At 43.3% G+C, this 21,163-nt stretch overlaps 1 protein-coding gene across 9 annotated transcripts in view; it reads left to right on the top strand.

The window, feature by feature from the left end:
* RBPMS (RNA binding protein, mRNA processing factor) overlaps positions 1–21,163 on the top strand; it is a 172,523-nt gene that overhangs the window by 24,518 nt on the left and 126,842 nt on the right. Inside the window, exon 1 of one of the 9 annotated variants that reach the window (XM_045069400.1) lies at positions 258–1,188. The exons of the other annotated variants lie outside the window; for them this stretch is intronic. Within the exon in view, the coding sequence (XP_044925335.1) occupies positions 1,006–1,188 (183 nt within the window). The 5' untranslated portion in view covers positions 258–1,005. Of the gene's footprint in view, positions 1–257; positions 1,189–21,163 lie in introns of those variants that run through there. 9 annotated transcript variants of the gene reach the window in all.

Genomic DNA, 21,163 nt, shown 5'->3' with positions numbered 1-21,163 from the left:
TTGAATTCCATGGGCCTGTGGACTTTTCTCCCCCACGGTACCCCCACTCTTTTATTCTCCTTTTCTTTTCTTTTTTTTTTTTTTTTTTAAAGATTTTATTTATTTATTTGACAGAGAGAAATCACAAGTAGACGGAGAGGCAGGCAGAGAGAGAGAGAGGGAAGCAGGCTCTCTGGGGAGCCTGATGCGGGACTCGATCCCAGGAACCTGAGATCATGACCTGAGCCGAAGGCAGCGGCTTAACCCACTGAGCCACCCAGGTGCCCCTTATTCTCCTTTTCATCTTGTTGTCGTTGTTGTGGGTTTGGGCCTTAAAACGAAAGTATACCTTAAAACCTCTGTCCTGTGTCCCTTCTTCTTATCCTGCATGCCCATGGAGGACGTCCTTCGTCCCAGAGTTCTGGCCCGAGTTTCAGATTCATATATCCAAGGGTCCACACCACTTTGAACTGGATGTCTTCCATACTCCGTCATGAACTCAACACGTCCAGTAACGGACGTCCTAGTCCTTGCCCCCAGATCTCCTGTGTTCCACGTCTGTCCCCCTTCACCCCGGGCCCACCTCTTCCGTCTCCCTCCCTAACTAGTCCCTCACCCCAAACAGTTCTGCCTCCCTCCAATCTCAAATCTGTTGACCTCTCTCCATCCTTCTCCCGTACCATCCTGTTCAGGTGACCCATGGAACTTTCCACACCGCTGTACCGACCGTGCCTCCCCCACAGTCCTTGCTCTGCAGGACAGGACACAGGGTAACCTTTCAAAAAATGGAAATGTGCTCTGTCCTCCTGCTTAAAACCTTTTCGCTGGCCCCCTTGCCAGATAGCCTCCAATGCAAGGACTTTCTGCTGGAGAACTCTGCTTTCGTCCTTCTGAGCTGCGTTCGCTTCTCTACGCATTCATATCATCTACCATCTCGGACACCAGGCTCTGGGAACAGGCTTGGCATGGCTTTGTCTTGGGGAAAACCGGGACCGGGAGCAGGTGGTTAACTGCTCGGCGTGTTAGATGGCGGTGCGTGGACACGCCGTGCCTTGTTCCGTGTTTGGCATCTGGAAGCCCTGTTTCAGCTTGCTTTCCTGCCAGACGGTGGAGGGTGGCCCCTTGAGAGAACCGTGCGTGGAGCACATTGCGCAGAGGGAAGAACATCAGATTTCTTCATCGAAGATCACTGCTTCTGGGGTTTGTCAGGTTGGTTGTGTGTGTTATACTGGAGATGACTGTGTATAGGGCCCAGTTTTAAAAAAGTGCAGTGAATCCCTTTTGTAAGATTTCAAGTCCTGGTACATTGCAATGTGGGATTTTCAGAGTTGGGAAATCCCTGGGAGCCAGGACACAGAGTGATGTCTGGATATCCTGGTGACTTACGTGTGGGAATAGTGGCATAGATAGTAGCCATGTCCCCTGCTTCATTTTGGGTTTGTTTTGCATCATTGTCCAGATAAACTAAACAAAATGATAAAGGATGGAAAAGGCCCTCCATTACTGTAGTCAGTGTTTGTGTAAATGTTAATCCCTAAGAAATAGAATGTTGTCTGCTCTCCTGTCTTCCAGATCCTCTCTTCTCCCGCATTCTGCCTTCTTGATGTTTTCCATTTATTGTTCTTTGGGTGGGGGAAGCTTGTTCTTCAAAGAAACACGTAGATCTTTTTACCTTCTCTAAGATACAATAAAGTCTTTTGTGTTTGTAATCACACAGAAGCCTTTTAAAATGTTTAGATAGTTTGCTTTCATACAGACACAAAACATTGACTGGGTATTTAAGTGTTTACCAGAATGTTTGGAATTGTTGGATGCCGGCTCTGTTTTTCTTTTTGCTGTCTGTGCAGGGCACAATGAATCTTCACTACTCCCTCCCAGATAACGGGTTATCAGTAGCTGAAATCGACGTGGAGACTCCTCAGAACACCTGTTTCTCATAAACTTAGAAAGTTGCAAAGAACCATAAATACCATGGCCCCTCATTTTCCTGTTTAAAAAAAAAAAATGACAAAGTAATAAATACTCCGGATTTTTAAGGTATAAAAATACAGAAGTACTTGTAGCAAATAATTTAACATTCCCCTCAGTCTCTCATCCTCATCCTGTTCCAGAAGTGTAATCAGAGTTAATGACCGAGTATGCATCTTTCGATGCACTTAGATACGGATAAAAATGTTTTGTTGATTTGTTCCATTTCAACTTGACAATAAATCTTAAGTCTTCATGTCAGAATATGTAGTAGAACCTCATTCTTTTTAATAGCTGTATAGGCCTGTATAGTATTACATTGTAGAGAGGTACAATAATAGATTTTATTTCCCACTGACGTTTGAATTATTTTCAGGATTTTAGCTGTTCCCTAGTGATCCTGCAAGAAGCTACTTTGCATGTAGAAACAGGTGTGCGGTATTTCTAATAAAACAGTAAAGTTGCGTTTTATACATTTGACTTGTTAGAATTTAACCATCTATACTGTTATATAATTAAAACTGTAAAATTTTAGGGGCGCTTGGATGGCTCGGTCGGTTAAGCATCCAACTCTTTTTTTTAAAAAGTTTTTAAAAATTTGACAGAGATCATAAGCAGGCAGAGAGGCAGGCAGAGAAAGAGAGGAAGAGAAGCAGGCCTCCTGCTCCATCCCAGGACCCTGGGATCATGACCTGAGCGGCAGGCAGAGGGTTTAACCCACTGAGCCACCCAGGTGTCCCAAACATCCATCTCTTGATTTCAGCTCAGGTCATGCTCTCAGGGTCATGATATTGAGCTTGGCCTCAGGCTCAGCTCTGGGCATGGAAGATTCTCAAATTTCATTTTGTCCATGTGTTTTTGGGGATATATGTACATCAGTAACTATAACTTATGTTTATGTATTTTAAGCATATTTGAATAAATGGACTACATATACTTGAACAGTTTATGGGATCATTAAGGTTGTTTTGTTTTTTACCAAAAGGCATTGTATAATTTACCCTTTAACTCTAGAACCTGAGTATGATATAAAGATTCCTAGAAGTGGAATTTCTGGAGGAGAGTGTGTGCACTTAATTATTTGATAATTCTGAATTGCTCTGTAAAAAGACTTATCAATTTATAATCGCATCTGAAGTGCTCATTTTTCCATATACTTTCCAACATTAGAAATTATCTGTCTTGGGCGCCTGGGTGGCTCAGTGGGTTAAGCCGCTGCCTTCGGCTCAGGTCATGATCTCAGAGTCCTGGGATCGAGTCCCGCATCGGGCTCTCTGCTCGGCGGAGAGCCTGCTTCCCTCTCTCTCTCTCTGGCTGCCTCTCTGTCTACTTGTGATTTCTCTCTGTCAAATTAATAAATAAAATCTTTAAAAAAAAAAAAAAAAAAAGAAATTATCTGTCTTACTTGGTGATCATTGGCTGAAAGAAGGTATTTCATTATTTTATTTTATTTTGTCTTTATTTTTTTTAAAAAAGATTTTATTTATTTATTCGACAGACAGAGATCACAAGTAGGCAGAGAGGCAGGCAGAGAGGAGGAAGCAGGCCCCCTGCTGAGCAGAGAGCCCAATGTGGGGCTCGATCCCAGGACCCCGAGATCATGACCTGAGCTGAAGGCAGAGAATTAACCCACTGAGCCACCCAGGCGCCCTGGTATTTCATTATTTTAATTTGTATTTTTATTAATGAAGTTACCATTTTAATGTGTTCACCGGCTTTTGGTCTTTTAAACAATTTGCTTTATTGAAATTCCTTTTTTCTATTAAAGTTGTCGATTCTCAGGTGGTCTTTATTGTAAACATTGTCTAATACATGTATTTTTGGAAATATTTTCCCTAGGTTTTTTTTGCTTAGGCCCAAATTGCATTGTTGCTGTCAGTGTGACTATGTTCGTAAAAACCCATGATTATCAATGGGGTGGGGGGGAGAACTAATAACAAACTTAAGTAAGGTGGCCAGACAAGATAAACACAAAATCACAGTGCCTTTTTTTTTTTTTTTTAAACACACCAGTGAAAGAAAGCGGTGTACCAGCATACTCAGTTTAGAAAACATAATGAAAAAGATAGTTTTTTTGTTTTTTAATATTTTATTTATTTGTTTTTTGAGAGAGTGAGGACACTATCAGGGTGGTGAGGGAGAAGCAGGCTCCCTGGCTGAGCAAGGAGCCCCACGTGGGACTTGATCCCTGGACCCAGGGATCATGACCTGAGCTGAAGGCAGACGCTTAACCAGCTGAGCCACCCAGGTGCCCCGAAAAGGTAGTATTCTTGATAGCTTAGTAAAAGCAAATTTGCAAGAGCTACCTGAACAATACTGTATTCTGAAGGATATAAAAGATGTGGGTAAATGAAAATAAAGACTATATTCTTTGGTGGTTATCATAAGGTCCATTTCTTCCAAATTTACAAATTAAATTTTCAAAAGTATTTTTAAAAGAAGTTGACAAATTAGTTCTGGAGTTTAGCTGGTCTTTCTAAATGTATATAAAACCAAGAAAAGTTTGAAAAAGAGCTATGAAGGGAGGACTTTCTTCACCAGACACCAAAGCCCAACTCAAAAGGTTAAAAAAATGTTTTAAAGGTAGTTTTGAAATAGTATAAAATCACTAACGGAGGAGCTTGAAGGCTGGGGAGGTATGAAATGACTGGTTTAAGGTCACAGAGCTAGGTTAGGGACATTTTTCATGAAGTATAAAAGTATTTCTCAGTTTCTGAACTGATTGTGAGTCTAACTTTTAACAAAACTCCATTTGGGGACTTCTAAGAAGACCCTGTATTTTGGGAAATTATGCACTCAAGGAATCAGCTTAGGGACTTCAACCAATTGGGCTTGAAAGTTAGAAGGGGAAAACGCTTGTGCAAATCTGCCAAGTCCTTGTGTGTTTCATATTCTGGCATTTTCTCTGTGAATGCAGCCAAATAGTTCAGGGGTGGAAGGTAAAGAGAGTCCTGGGGCTTATCTAGGAACAGTAGGTAGGAATGTGTTAGAAACTTGGGATCGATTGACAGCCTAGTTAATATTCTAGTGATATTGTGAGTTAAAAGTTTAAAATACTTGTTTGACGTCATGAAAATGGCCAATTTCAACTTTTTCTTCTATGTTTTAAGCTTGTGTTGTGAAGATGAGTAAAATGTACACAGAAGGGATTGAGAGTTTCAATTACTTGTGTGAAAGTGTGGCCCGGTTTGTTTTGTTTTTCTCGGATTTTTGAGTGTGGGGTGAGCTGGTCAGCTGCCGAAGGTTCGTGAGCTGATTGCATCGAGGGTGGGGCTAAGGGCGGAAACCTGTTTAATCACAGACTCACCAACTTCCTGGCACTAAGAAAGTTATCACCACACAGCAGCTCCCAGGCTAATTTAGCTTTAGTTCTTGACGGGCACATCTGTAGCCAACGTTTCCAGAGTAGGGTTCTTAAAGAAGTTGTAGGTATTCTCCGTCTTCCTCTTTTTCTTTTTTCTTTCTTTTTTTTTTTTTTTTTAGATTTTATTTATTTGACAGATCACAAGTGGGGGGGGGGGGGGGGTGGGAAGCAGGCTCCCTGCTGAGCAGAGAGCCCCATGCGGGGCTCCATTCCAGGATCCTGGGATCATGACCTGAGCCGAAGGCAGAGGCTTAACCCATTGAGCCACCCAGGTGCCCCATCTTCCTCTTTCAGACAATCCACCACTGCGTGCGTGTGGAGATGTGTTTGCCATTAAAGATTCCTTTAAGTACAGATGTCCTCTCCATGGACTCTACTTGGTAGATCATACAGATCTACCAGATGATTTTTTGAGAAAATTTACGCATACCTACTATGTGCAGTGCCCTCTAGACAACTCGTGAGCTAGGTGGAAAGTATTAAGCCTAGGAAAGACTAGGTGCTCTAACAGATAGTTATCCGTGGGCTGGAGATGGAAGAAAAGTAGCATTTGGGCTGGGATGTGTTAGGATTTGGGCTGGAGATGGAAGAAAAGTAGCATTTGGGCTGGGATGTGTTAGGATTATCCCCTGTTGTTTGATATGCAGATCTGGGCTCTGTTGAGTCACAGGTGCTCCCCGGTGCTTCCTTTAGGGGGAACTTACTGTACAAAAGAAACTCCAGTGTCTGTTTCTGAATAAGTTTAGTCCGATCTGAGGGTAGATCCTGGAAATCCTTCCACTTGAGCTCATTGTCCTCACTTTTCTTCTGTAAACACACACCCAAAAAGTCATAGGAGAAAAAAAAAAAAATGCCCCTTCTTTAAAAAACAAATGGGAAGACCGCAAGTTTGTAACGGTATCCGCTGACTGTTTTGCTGGAACAAAGTTACTTTCTCAGTATTGTTCCGTTTGTGCTGGGTGCACTCAGCACAGCAGGGAATCTGGTTTGCTGCAGTGAGCCCCTTTCTAATTCCCTGGTGCATTTTGCAGAGGTAACTTATCTGTTCAACTGTCCAAAGTCGGGCTGAAACTAGGACCTGGCTCGGAGGCCTCCTGGCAGTGAGCACTTGAAATGTCCATTAGGCTCCCCTGCGCTTGACCTTCGTTGAAATGTCCATTAGGATCCCCTGCCCTTGACCTTCGTGGCTGTGTTAGCAAGAGCTGTTCAGCCTCCCATTGTGGCTCTTTTATCCTGGACAACCGAGTCTCCCTGAGCTTGGCTGTCTGGCTTCCTGGCCTTCCAGTTCTCTCCACCAGAGCTCTCTCGTCCCTGTGCCTGGAGATGCAGACTCTCAAACCTCTGCGGTCTGTGTCCCTTATCTGTCCCTGTGTTCCGTCACCTTGTGGATATTTATAGGTCACGAGCTCTGCTTTAGTTTGGAGACCAGCGGGCTGCACTTGGCACCTCTCTGCTCGTTGTGGACGTCACCTTTGGTTGCCTAGCTCCCTGCCGGGGGACTGGTGAGGACCGGTCTGCTAGGGGACGGCTGGGAGGGGTTCTCCGGTGTGGGTGAGGCTTGGAGGGGAAGGGCTGAGGGGAAACCTGCTGTTGGAGGAAGAGCCCCTTCTCGTTCCTCTGTACATTCTCTTCCCTTTTCCTGTCCTCTCTTTTTAGTTCTTCATTCCTGCTTCTGTCTTTGGCCCACTAGGACCACAGAATTGGTGGAGTAGATTGGTCGACGAGTGAGGGACTAAGAGAACATCTTAGTGGAGATTTTCAGGGGCCGGAGTCCCGCAGGTCAGCTGAGAACGGCAGGATGGTGAAGGGTTCTCATCGGAGCCGCGTTTAGAAAATTGAGATGCGCTTCCTTTGCATTGCCTCCCGGTGCTTTGAGCTTGGGAGTCCGCAGCTGTGGGTCTTGAATGCGAGTGTCCTGTCCTGGCTGTCCTTTATTAGCTGTGTTAGCGTGGGCAAGCTGCTTAATTTCTTCGAGGCTCGTTCTTCCTGTGTAAATGGGGATTAACAGAGTCTCCGACAGAGGGTTGTACACGGATCGTAGCAATAACCAGACGAGCACATGCCCCAGCAGCACGTGCTGAACGTGTTCAACGTGCACCGCTGTCCGGAAAGGGCTCATGGCCCTGCAAAGTGGAGGAGAGCAGGTTATTGAGAAATCGGTCAGTAAGCCTAGAGCCTGTGACCTTGGACATCAAATCATAAATTCGGCCCTGAAAGTACGTGGTTATGTTGGATTCATAACAGGTTCCGAGCCTTGTTAGCTTGCTGGCTGGGGACTTCTAATCTCTCCATCTGTTTCTTCATCTCTTTTGAAGAGAACGAAGATAACGTGTGCCTCATGGAGTCCTCAGGTAATGTGTACAAAATAGGTGGCCCAGTGGCACAGAAAGTGATCTAGGAAGGAAGCTCTTGGACTTTACAGTAAACAGTAAGGCATGGCAGAGGACCAGCCACTGAAGCTGTAACAGAGATCACTTTACTGTGCCCTCTGTCCTTGGAACCGTGGCTGTTCTGCTTCCAGAATCTTCGACCGGCCTGCATTATTTTCCCAGAGAGCAAACACACAACGGTAGCATCAGCCCGTTATTAAATAGTAATGCTTTCCTCCGCTATTACTTCAGAAATTTCAGTCCTCCCTCAAAAGTTGAGGCCACTCCATTGCTCAGTATATTGCAGCATATGTGACACGAGTCTTACTTTGTCTGTATTCTCTGCTCCGGTGATCTAAAGACATGTATGCAGAATGACTTTAATTTCTTTCTTTCTTCCTTTGACAGAGATCACAAATAGGCAGAGAGGCAAGCGGGGTGGGGCAGGGGGGAGCAGGCTCCCCGCTGAGCAGAGAGCAGATGGTGAGGCTCGATCCCAGGACCCCGAGATCATGACCAGAGCTGGAGGCAGAGGCTTAACCCACTGAGCCACCCAGGCGCCCCCCAACTTTAATTTCTTAATCCCTACCATCCAGCATGGTGATGTAACGTGTGCTAGGAGACAATGACTGTCTCTCTAATTTTGTTACCCAACTTTCCATTACAGTTATTTGCACTGTGGTGATTATTTTTGGTGTTTTATTTCACACTGGTCATTAGCTCTGGGTACTCTGTTTATGAACTCTGTTTACGAACATGCCTTCCTTCTCCGTTTTGTTGAAATGGCTCATTCCCTTAACAAAGGGAATTATGGTATGATGAGCGTATAAGTCAAATACAATACCCTGCTCTAAACATTTTACAAACATCAAGTTACTGAGTTCTGGTGACCGTCCTCTCAAATGAGGCACAGCTAGGGTTCTCACTTTATAGCTGAGAAGATGGTCGCGAGGGTAGGTACCTTGCCTGAGCTCACCCCGCTTCAGGATGCGGCTGGGGTTTGAACCCAGGCTGCTGTTGACGCCGGCACGGGTGTCCTTCACCACCACTCCGCTCCCCACTGTGCCAAGCACACAGAGAGCTTTTCTCTCTTTGTCTTTTGCACGGTAACGTTGTCTCTTATTGCCTGGACCATGCACGGTTTTCCAGATGGTGGCTGGGAGCTGAACAGCGATAGAGTGAATTCTAGCAACAGGAGCATTACATGTTGAAACGCTGGTGACGTGTGATGTCACGTGATGGTGATGACCGATGTCGGGCCAGGTGTTTGTGTTCCCCCAGGGGGCCAAATTGCCAACCTGGAAATAAGGGTTCTTGGGTTCAGACTCCAGGGTGATGATTATTCCTCGGGAGGCAGCCATCCTTTTAATCTTGTGGTAGAAAATTAAAGTGAGTTTCACTGAAGTGTGGTTTATTTTAAAGTTTTCTTTTAAATATTAGTTGAGAAGTTAATTAAGTACCGGGTCTGTCGATCCAGCTTCTTGGATTTCTTCTCTGTGTTCACCATTTAGAGGGACGGTTTTCCCTAGGAAAGTTGGGCTAAATATCAGAGTATCGTATCGGTAAATCCTGACAGCTGGGGTTCTCAATCGGGGTAGACTTGCATCATATCACCTGAACAGCATTAGGCAGACAATTAGGAGCTTGTATCTGAAATGCCTTTTTTTTTTTTTTTTTAAGATTTTTTTTATTTGACAGAGATCACAAGTAGACAGAGAGGCAGGCAGGGAGAGAGAGGAGGAAGCAGGCTCCTGGCTGAGCAGAGAGCCCGATGCAGGGCTCGATCCCAGGACCCCGAGATCATGACCTTGAGCCGAAGACAGAGGCTTTAACCCACTGAGCCACCCAGGCACCCCTAAAATGCCTTTTGAAGAGAGTCTGAAGCTAAAGTGTCTGTCCGAGTTTCAAGGAAGCTCCAGAGGGAAGGAGGGCTTTCTCACTTTGCTTGCAGTGGTGTTTTTTGTTTGTTGATTTTTCTTAAAGTGCCTTAGGATTGCCCCAGGTATTAGAAGTTGCCTAGAGGTCTGGCTAAGCCTGCTTGAAAGCAGTGATTGTTTTTTCTGTCTCCTGATCCTTTGGAGAATCTGGTGAAACGCACAGGTATTCTCCCCAGAAACCACACTCACACTGTAGTGCTCCTGACCCCTTAAGGGCCACGCACGTAGGCTGCCCAGTTGATGGCAGTTTGTCCCCGGGGACCAATGTACTACCCAGTCACCTGGCTGCCCCCTTCTGCCAGGGATTGCCTGGCTCCAAAACTCATCTGAGTGGTCAGTTTCTTGCACTTAAATATTCTTGCTTGTGCCCCAGGACTGTCTGTATCTTGGATTCTTCTGGACTCTGAGGAAGCGAATCTCAGAAGAGAAGGAAAAAAAAAAAAAACCCTCTAGCCCTACTACGTATTGTCCCTGTAGGAGAGCGCTGGCAAGGGGACCTGCTCTCTAGCCACCGTAAGCCAGACGGGAGCCAGTGCTGAAAGGGGTCCGGTCAGCCAGCCTGTAAAAACTCCCCGTCCCTGCCCTGCCCCCCCTCCCCTCCTGCGACACCGGATTCCCCGAGCTCACTCACCTTATGTACCTTGGCACATGCTGTCCTCTCCCCGGAGTGCCTCTCCCTTCTTCCTGCAGCCTAGGAATGCCCGCTCATCTTTCAGTACCCGGCTCAGTGGAAGCCTTTCTGCGCTCCCCAGCGCACTCTCCCCTCTGTTGCCACAGTGATTTTTTTTTTAAAGGCCTGGGTTACAGCACACATATCATGTTGTAATTATTTTTTTATGTGTTTGGCAGACTCCTCCATGTGTAAACCAAGGGCTTGTCTTAATCAGCTTTGATCACCCAGCGCGGTCAGGTGCTGACTCGGCTTGCCTTCCAGCATTTAAACAGGTGGGCGGGCGGTGGGGTTAGGATGCCAGGATTCAGACTCCCGACTTGGTGACCTTGTGATGAAGTTACCGAGTCGTCTTGTGCCTCTGTTTCCCCCGCTGTAGGCTGGAAGGGGAGGAGAAGGTGGAGTCGGTGTATATTGTCATGCCTGGCACACGGCAGGATATTCGAGGGCTAATCACTGTGATGTGTAATCATAATGTTAAGTAGTATTAAGTGAGTGGAAAAACTCTTAAAAATAATCCAGCCTAATTGGAGGTAACACTAGACTTGTAGAAGTTTAATAGATTCTGTGTTCTCCAAGTTTAAATGCCAGCGTAGGTCAGATAAATGAACCAAGCATTCGTAAGGCACCCCAAAGAGGCTTGGTGTAGGACCTGTCCCTACAGCCTGTTCGTCTCTTTGTATTAACGTTAACAGTCATCTCTTTGAGGGCTTTAAGCCATTTAGAAGTAGGTACTATGGGACTATAACATACCCCTTTTTTCTAAGGAAATACAGTACATACTATTTTGTTAGTTTAAATGTGTTCAAAACCTTGTGTTTTTCAAGTTCCTTTCAGAACCGCCCCAGCAAGCTTTGCAAAGTGTGGGGGGTCACCTCCATGGGTAGCCCCACAGGTAGCTCTGTTCTGTGGGAATCCGTAAGAGACTATCAAACACATTTGTTTCTGCTTTTAAGACAATGAGAGGTGGTGAGAAAAAGACCATGGAAAGAGTTCTTAGGCTGTTTAATGTTTTAGGGAGGATGGAGGCGTCCCACTGAAGTCAGGACTGTAATAATCCTATATCAGAACTGGAAGGAATTTCACTAGTCCAGCCTCTTCTGTTACCAGTGAGGGGACTGAGGTCCATAAAAGATGGAGTGAGTTGCCATCTAACATTGTGTTGTGGATGTGGACTCCGTCTGTGCCATCAGCCCTCATGTGGATTCACGTGGATGGCCGTGGTGGCGGGGGAGGTGGAGAACAGCACATTGGGGTGCCTTTGGTCCGCTTTTCTGTGCAGGAGTGTCTGGCTGTCTTCAGGCACACCGCTGGCTTCTAGAAAGCTTTCTTGGATTCCCCAGGCAGTATCTCCTTTGTGCTTTCAAAACTAAATTGTGCCTAAATTAAAAGTCGTAAAATCTAGCCCTCCTGGAAGGGTAGTTTTCCCCCTTTTTTTTTTTTTTTTTAAAAAAAAACAAAACGATTAAGTTAATGACAGTGTTGGAAGCCTTAACCATACCATCCAATGATTGATATACATGTCCCCAAGTTTTTGTAGTGAAATACAAAACAGCCTATAATCTTATTTTGTAATCAAAGTTTAACCAATTTTAGTAGGTCTCCATACATCCTTAAGCAACTGGGTCATCAAGTCACCCAGCAAGGTCCCTTTTGTCAACTTCCTGCAGCCATCTCCTCTCATGGTTTGGCTTCTTGATGTCTACATGGTTTCAAAGCTCAGCAGCCCAATAAACTGTACTATTCTCTCCAGGTCTCCATGTTTTTAAAAAAATGGTATACATAATTTTTTTTTTTTTAAGATTTTATTTATCCATTTGACATAGAGAGATCACAAGTAGGCAGAGAGGCAGGCAGAGAGAGGGGGAAGCAGGCTCCCTGCTGAGCGGAGAGCCCGATGCGGGGCTCGATCCCAGGACCCTGAGACCATGACCTGAGCCGAAGGCAGAGGCTTAACCCACTGAGCCGCCCAGGCGCCCCAAAAATGGTATACATAATTTTGTCAATTGTCTCCTTTCTCAAGATGTCAGTTTGTGCTTTTTAAGTCTATTTTAAAGATTTGGCGCAAGTGGGGAGGCGTTGGGGGAGAGGGAGGGGAAGAGCATCGCGCAGATTCCCCGCTGAGTGTGGAGCCCGATGAGTGGTTCAATCCCATGACCCTGAGGTCATGACCTGAACCTTTGAAACTAAGAGTTGGACGCTTAATCTAACCCTGTATTTCCCTTTCTAAAAGTGAAAGAGGGAGGGTACTTTAGGAGAAATTAAATAGTAACTTATAAATTAAATGCCTTACCCCTACTAATTTTGATTTCTAAAACCGTACTTTAGGTTTTAGCTATAGAGAACGTATGCACAGACTTGGCAAATTTAAAAAATGTGAAATTCCGTACGTCCCTTTGGCACTGTTGACGACGTAGGAGACAATCCTACTTATTGCTGTATGGCTGTGGTATCTCTCTAAGAGAACAAGGTGCATGTCATGATTTTCTGCGGTCATTTGGATCCAAAGTGTTTGAGAACCAAAAGCAAAGAAGAGGCTTCATAATGTGTATTCCTGAAATCTACTTTTGGGGTACATTTTTCAGATCTTAGAAAATGAATCTTTTTTTTTTTTTTTTTTTTGGTTAAGATTTTAGTTGAGAGTGAGAGAGAGGACAGGTGAAGGATGGGCAGAGGGAGAGGGAGAAGCAGGCTCCCCGCTGAGCAGGGAGGCCGATGCGGGGCTCCATCCCAGGACCCTGGGATCATGACCTGAGCCATAGGCCGGTGCTTAACTGACTGAGCCTCTCACTGAAAACCAGTCTTTAAATGAGTCACTAATTTTTTTTTTTTTTTTAAGATTTTATTTATTTGTCAGAGAGAGCGAGCACAAAGAGGCAGGCGGAGAGAGAAGCAGGCCCCCCGCTGAGGAAAGAGCCTGATGGCGGGACTCGATTCCAAGACCCTGGGATCATGACCTGAGCCAAAGGCAGCGGCTTAACCAGCTGAGCCACCTAAGCGTCCCAAGTTCTTAATTTTTGATCCGTTCCCCCAGAGTACATTAGAAAATATGTACCAAGGAACAGAAATGCAATAGTAACAGGGTTTTTCGACATTTAAAGGCTATATGGAGAAAATTGTGTTTGAGCTGCAGCAGCTCTCTGTTCCTCATTGGGTAGGGTGTGGTAGTCCACAGAGAGTGGAGCATACTCAGTAAACCAGATTTGTGGCCTGTGTCTCATCTGTATTGTCTCGACTTTGGTATGGATGTAAGTGCTATGAATTTCAAAAATACCTCTCTTCGTTTATTCTAAAAAGATACAAGCACCTACCGTGTGCTAGGCACTGTGTAAATGTCTAAAATTTAAAGACTGACTAAGGCTTTTAAATGAGAGCAATGAAAAGTGAAGCAGATAATTACAGTGCAATAGGTAAGGAAGTATTTTTGTAGGATTTTTTTTTTTGACTTTTAATATATATTTAAAAGTGTTTCTAAAAGGAACCAAGGCCTGCTCCCACTAACTTGTATCTCTGCTCTTTCAATGATAGTTCTTGTCAGTATACTTACTACTGATCCTACAGTTCTGTTGTATCAAGAGCTAAGATTTTTTCTTGGTTTAATGTCCCAAAGATCACTTTTTTTTTTTTTTTTTTTTTTTTTTTTAATCTTACTTGTTTATTTGACATAACTTCACAGTAGATGGAGAGGCCTGAGAGAGAGGGAAGCAGGCTCTTCAAGAGCCCGATCTCGATCCAATAATCATGAAAGTAACCCACTTTTTTTTTTTTTTTTAAATCCCCACTGTCTAATGAGATGACAGGAAGTCTTATGGTTAGGTGGAAAACTCTCTCCAATGGCAAGACCCTTTTTTTTTTTTTTTTTATCCCCACTGTTTCATTGGTTTTTTTTGGAAAATGGCAGACCCTTTGCCTGCATTTCATCTGCATTGGTTTTTTTCTTGTTGTTGTTTGGTTTTGTTTAACTCTTGAGCAAGAGGTTGTTTCCTGGACCTCTGCTGATCCTGGTGCTAACCACAGAGGTGCTCACGACTTGTTTCGATATCCTTTGGGCATGTTGGTAGCAGGGCCTACTTAATTCCTTCCTGGAGTGAAATGTTTTTATCCCACAAAATTATTGCCTTAACTTGTGTCATTGGTGTGTTTTGCCTTCCTATCAACCAAAACCACTTCCTTAGTTCCTGTGACTGCAACAGCCATCTCCACGAAGGGAGTTAGAGTGGAAAAAAAAGGGGTGCTGTGAAAGTTGGGTAGGCTTCATTAATACAGTGTGAGAACGTAGTGGGCAGGTCTGTGAGGGATGGTCTACCACGGGGGGGTTAGGTATTATAATAAGAGTAAGAACAGCTTCTGGCTCATTCGAAACTTAACCATAGTTTAAATTCATTATTTGTTGCTCACTGCTTTATTCTTCTTAACATAAGGCAAGGAATAAATGGAAATATCGTTACACAGTTTTTTCTATTTGGCCAAATTGCAACACAGGAGAAAAAAAAAAAAAAAAACGCTTTAGCTTAGACATTCCATTGACCCAAGAAAAATCACACACGCTCTGAAAACAGCTTTTCTTTGGAGAGCTAGACTCTTCTGGAGTCTTCCCATGTGGATCATTCAATAGAAATCCAGTGCAGGCTTCTCCTCTAAAATGAGGATGTCTTTTGCCTAAGAGTTAGACAGACCCTTCTTTCAGTATAGAAGCCAGATAAGCTGTCCTCCACTGATCCAAATAGCCAGCGGCTTCACCCCCACCCCACCCCCAAACTTGACTAACAACACAGCAACATAATTTTACCGTTTAAAACTTGGCTGACCCAAACATGAACTTGCAAAGAAAACAAGAGTCATGACTAAAAGAGATTCCTTTTCTTTCCGGGGCCTAATTGAAGATGACTTTCCAGAAGTTGGAAAAAAAAAAAAAAAAGTATTCTTCCAATGGCCACTTAATTGTGAAACAAAATAAACACCTACACGGAGGTAAAATACAGAGTTCTCTGTGTTCGGATTTTAAAACATCCCCCCCCCCCCCTGCTTTTTTTGGGGGGGGAGGGGAGGGTGTGTTTTCTCTTTCTAGGGTTGTCATACATAGTTGGGAATAATTGATAGGGTTTTGTCTGAGGATTATACTCTGTGAATTTTAAGGGCAATGATTTAGGAATAACTCTACTACTCCTTAAAATTTGCCTTGTTAAGTTTCTCACAATACCTCTTTATTCTGTGTGCTCTGGGGATTCAGGACCACCGAACGGTGCTCCCCAGACTCTTAAGTCTGGTGGGCCCGGCTTGTGGGCTCTTGCTGGTTGCACGGACCCATAACCCCGCCTTTCATGTGGATGCCTTTGCAGACATTTGAAAATGTGATCCTAGAGAACTGGAACAGTTTCGAAGAACCATAAGACACTATTTAAGGTAGGACAGCCGAGTGTCGCGCAGGCTTGAAGTCAGATAGGCCTGGGTTTAAATCCACATGGTGCTTTGAGGCTTTTTCTTTGGGTGAAATGAGCCTTATGTGTCCCATTTGTAAACCGGGAATGATTATCTTTGCAGTGGCGGCATCAGCGGGCCGATCGTGGGAGCGAGTGTATTGCATCGGATCGGATCAACTGCCCAGTACATGGGCAGTTCATGGAATGGTAGTTTTGCTTTAAAGTAGGCTCCATGCCCAACCTGGGGCTTGAACTCACCACCCTGAGATCAAGAGTTGGATGTTCCACTGACTGAGCCTGCCAGGTGCCCTGGTAGTTGTTTTTATGGTTGACTCGTAGTAAGCGTTGATTTGACCTAAACTTCCATGTTCTGATTTTTGTGGTTGTATACTTGAGTCTTGTCACATTAAATATTCTGTAAGTGACGCCTTCCAAGTGAGTTCCTACAAGAAAAAGACGACTGAGCAACCATGAATGTTAAGCGGTCCTAGACCAAGAAGGAAAAGTGAAAAAATTGGGAGTTCTGAATCCGTAAGTCACTACTTGTCTAAGCAGCAGAATGAGGGAGCTACATTAGATGGTCTTCAGGTTACCTTCCAACTCTGAAATTCTGTGATTGGTATTAAGTCTCGTAATAGAACTGGGATCTTTTAATTTCCACGACTCTTAGGAAGTCAGTTGTATCCAGGATTATTGGAAGAGTGGGGGTAAGGGGAGTTACCATCCGTGATCTTTTGTGCCCGCTGAGAACAGAAAGAGAAGTTGGTGTTTGATGCTACCATGTTTGCCAAAATAGGAATCACAACTCTTTCCTTTCCCGCAGTTTAGTTCTCCAAGTATAATTTTTTTCTATTGGCAAGCAGTTTATGAAATTCCATTTAACCAGCATCTAAGGGCCCTCCTGGGGCAGGGAAAGGAAGACCTTTCCATCCTCAAGGAGTTTGGAATCTAAGCAAGGCTGAATGCCATAAAATGGAAAATGTCCTAAAACACGTTTCTAAGGGATGAGTTTCCAAAGACACATACCCATGTGGTCCAAGTGCTTGCTAACTCCTTGGGAAGGTGCTAAGTGAGTTACATGCTCTCTGGAGGCCTTTGAAGGTGCGCTGCTCCCTGATTTGGTTAAGTCTCTTTCATAAGCAATATAGACCTTTGTAATCCAGTAGTACTGGTATTTCATGATCTATGACTATATATAAGTTGAAAGCCTTTGCTGTAATTTAGAATTCCGTTATATCAATAATCCTCAGGAAGCAAGAGTACTGTGTTGGTGATACACACAGATAAGCGGGAGGTGAGGGGTTTACAGCAGCCAGTGGGGGTGTGCATGCATGTGTGAGTGGTGTGTGTGATGAGTTAGAGAAGATGCCACATCAAGAATAATCTTGGGGCACCTGGGTGGCTCAGTCATAAAGCATCTGCTTTCGGCTCAGGTTATTACCCCAGGGTCCTGGGATGGAGCCCCACATCGGGCTCCCCACTCAGTGGCAAGCCTGCTTCTCCCTCTCCCACTCCCCTTGCTTGTGTTCTCTCTCTCGCTGTGTCTTTTTCTCTGTCAAATAAATAAATAAAATCTTAAAAAGAACAATCTCGAAGAGGTTTCAGAGTTAAGTCATTGAGAGAAAAAGAACCTTTGGTGAGCTTATTTAAGTCAGCACTGTATTGATCCAAGACATAAATTTTTTGGAATATGGGTAAATACAGGGAGGGAACAGCCGTTCCTCTGACATTTCCTTGAATCCGTATTTGGAATTTCTAATAATTATCCCCATTTTTTTGTTTAAAGAAGATAATTATCTATAGTAAGATGGGCTACCTTGGAGCATAGAAAGCTCCTGGCACCAGGAAATGCTTCAGAGTTCACAAAAAAGTAACTAATTCATTATCTCTCTCAGGTCAGGACTTCTGTTCACTTTTCTAAAATTCTAAACATTTCCTGGTGCCTGCCAGGAGCTTTCTATGCTCCCAGGCAGGTAGCCTATTTTTACTATGGATAGTTCTAATGGTTATACACTCTGAAGACCTATCCCCGACTTCCATTCCACTATTTCTGCGTAGTTGGCCAACTACATAATAAACCTACTCAAATTTCTTATGAGCCTTTCCCTCCCCTTCCACCGCCCCCCCCACCCCTGCCGGCTTAACATCTTTACTTTCTTCAACCATTTACATATGCCACAGTTTCCAGTTTCTTCACAGACCTGATCGCTCCTGTCTGGGTCTCCAGCTTGTCCCTGCTAGTCTTGAGCACAGCTCTTCTGTGTAGAACAGGTTGGCCACCATCCGGTTTCTTGAAGGTTATTGTTACTTAGAACTACATTAGTTCAGCACATGTCCCCTTGTTTTCCCGCTTCTCCAAGGCTGGGCTGTGTGTGGTTTGCCACAGCTTTGCATAGTGCCCTTGCATTCTTTCATGCAGCTATGGTTTGCTTGTGTTTTTGGTTTTAAAAAGAAAGATATAGATCCATTATATTGCATTGATAATAGAATTGGATTTTATACTAGCAGAGATCCTTGCTCTTGGGCACTTCTTAAATGTTTACTGAATATCACTGAGTAAGTCATGAACCTTTACATGTTTACGATCCTTTTAAACGTGTAGCAGTTTGACCTAGAGTTGCCAGGATTATAGATCAATTTTGAGAAAATTGATCTTCTCAAATCCTGCCATTTGGATAAATAAGTTCACTTCAGAAAAATTTTGCATTAAACTGTTTGAATGCACACTTAAAAAATTTTGTTCTTACTGAGGAAATGACTTACCTGTTCAAGTTTGTCTTTGAGCACAATTACAGTCTTCATTCCCGTCTTCCCTTGCCGATAGTCTGTTTTTGGTAAAATAATAATTATCAGAGTTCTCTAACAGTCTGTAAGATTTTTAAGCCGACTGCTAGTCATAATATTTCCAAGTTTAGGGTTTTTGTTACAACTTTAATCAGGTACAGAATATAACTAGATTTCTTTTCTGTCCTACCTGAGCAGTGAAGTAGAACCAGAAGTGGGTGGTGGTTATTGTTGCAAGAATTAAGGAAAATGAGAGCAGGCATTTTATCCGAAACTTTTAACTAAGTAAATTGGTTGAAAAAACCCCTGCTCAAGCAAAAGTGTAACCTGATTACCTTTTACAGAGGAATATGGAATTACTATTTACTTCTGCAGTTGGAATTACTTAGTTCTTTATCCTAACACAGGAAGGTAAAGGGAGAGGCCTTTTACATACAGATACTATATTGTTTTATCTTTCTATATTTTTACTCCCTTTGCATTAATGCTATTCTTTTTTTTTTTTTTTTAAAGATTTTATTTATTTATTTGACAGAGAGAGAGGAGGAAGCAGGCTCCCTGCTGAGCAGAGAGCCCGATGCGGGACTCGATCCCAGGACCCTGAGATCATGACCTGAGCCGAAGGCAGCGGCTTAACCCACTGAGCCACCCAGGTGCCCCAACATTAATGTTATTCTTAGATAGCTTGGATGTACCACAGTTTAGGTTAAGTTTGTGTTCTGTCTTGAGCTAAGCCTAGGAAGATGTGGTCTTGTTTTAAATTTGGGGTTTTTGTTTTCGTTTTTGTTTTTCCCCAGAGGAGGAATATCTGAATTTACTTAAGAAGTATCAAAAATTGTCTGATGCTATAGTACTAGGGGTTATTTTGGCCTGTGTTATTTTAGATGAAGTTAACGTGAGTTGTAGTCGTAATCCACAAGGAAATAATGTTTGGAGGATAAACTTTGTGTGCATCATTTAAAAGCAAATCTCTTTAATCATAAAGCCAAAAGGAAAGGATGTGTTCTTTTTTCCATGTTTCCTGTCGGATCTTAAAGTGGAATCGGAGGAGTCATGAATTGGCAAATTCCAAGAAATGAAGAAGTAATTTAGATCATAAAGCAAACTCTTTTCCTTTGAGAGTCCTTTCTGAGGATAGCATAATGATGTAGAGGCACTGATTTTTGATTTACAAAGAATCTTGGAGCACCTGAGAGAGAATCTTAGGCTGACTTTGTAGTGATTGTCTCAAAAAAAGGGATACAGTAGTAAAAATCTTTTGACATTCTGAAGATCCTTTACTTCTTTCTTTCTTTCTTTCTTTTTTTAAAAAATTTTATTTTTGAAAGAGGGGGAAGAAAGACTCTTAAGCAGGCTGTGCTCTTGATGCGGGGCTCAATCTCATGACCTTGAGATCATGACCCGAGCGGAAATCAGGAGTCAGACACCCAACTGACTGAGCCACCCGGGCGCCCCAGTCTGTTTTTCTAAAAGGGGAAAAACGTTCCTCCTTAGAGTTAATCTCCCATTCATGTCTATCTTGCTAATTCAGTTCCTTTTGTAAAATATAACTTAAAATTTTTAATTGTGGTTTTAAAAATGTGCCATCTTAACAATTTTTAAGTGTACAGTTTAGTCAGTGCTAAGTGTGTTCACATTGTGCAACACCTCCGGAACTTTTTCTTGCAAAACTGAAACTCTATACCTATTAAACAACTCCCCATTTCCCCTCCCCTGCCCCTGGCAACCCCCATTCTACTTTCTGTTTCTATCAGTTGGTCTACTGTAGATATCTTTTGTAAGTAGTGTCATACGTATAGTGTGTCTTTTTGTGACTGGCTTATCTTAGCATGATGTCCTCAGGTTCATCCATGTTATAGCATATGTCAGAATTCCCCTTCTTTTTAAGGCTGAATAATACCCCATTGTATGTAAATACATTTTTCTCTGTCCATTCATTTGTTGAGGAGCATTTGGGTTGGTTCCATCTCCTGGCTGTTATGAATTATGCTGCTGTAAACATGAAAGTGCAAATATCTCTTTGAGATCCTGTGTTCAGTTCTTTTGGATGTATACTCAGAAGTGAGATCGCTGGCTCATAGGGTAAATTCTGTGTTCTCGCTGGCTCATAGGGTAAATTCTGTGTTCAGTTTTTCTGAAGAATTGCCATACTGTTTTCCAGAGGGACTGCTCCATTGATATTCCCACTAAGAGTGCAGAAGGTTTCCAGTTTTTCTCCATCTTCGGCTACCCTTGTTTTCTGGTTTTATTATTATATAGTAATTGTCCGTTTTTAACACTAGCCATAATCAATTTTGTAGTTTCCAGGGGTGTACAGATGGGATATGTGTGCCATCTAAAAAGCTAGAGTTGTAAATTGTTTGTAATGTCTGCTGCAGATATCCTTGTTTCTTGATGTTCAGCACAGCCAGTATGGGAATTTTTAACCTAGGTAGAAAAAACTGGAACATTAACTAAAGTTGCAGATCTCAAACTTGGCACAACTATTAAGCTGATTTAAAAAAAAATGTTCAGTAGAACAGATTGTGGGGAAAGCATTTTTCATGTCATAAGGGTTTACAAATAACAGGTGAACATAGTCAATGCACTGGGATGCTTCCTGCCCATTAATGGAAATTCTCCAGAGACCGGACAGTCACGAAGATGGATAAGGTGGTGGATCTTTTCAGCTC

This window comes from Mustela putorius, unplaced genomic scaffold, assembly GCF_011764305.1.
Source record: "Mustela putorius furo isolate JIRA1106 unplaced genomic scaffold, ASM1176430v1.1 tig00003932_pilon_pilon_pilon:0A:0A, whole genome shotgun sequence".
Classification (NCBI taxonomy): domain Eukaryota; kingdom Metazoa; phylum Chordata; class Mammalia; order Carnivora; family Mustelidae; genus Mustela; species Mustela putorius.
Note: the sequence above shows the minus strand (reverse complement) of the source record. Positions and strands in the feature narration are given on the sequence as shown.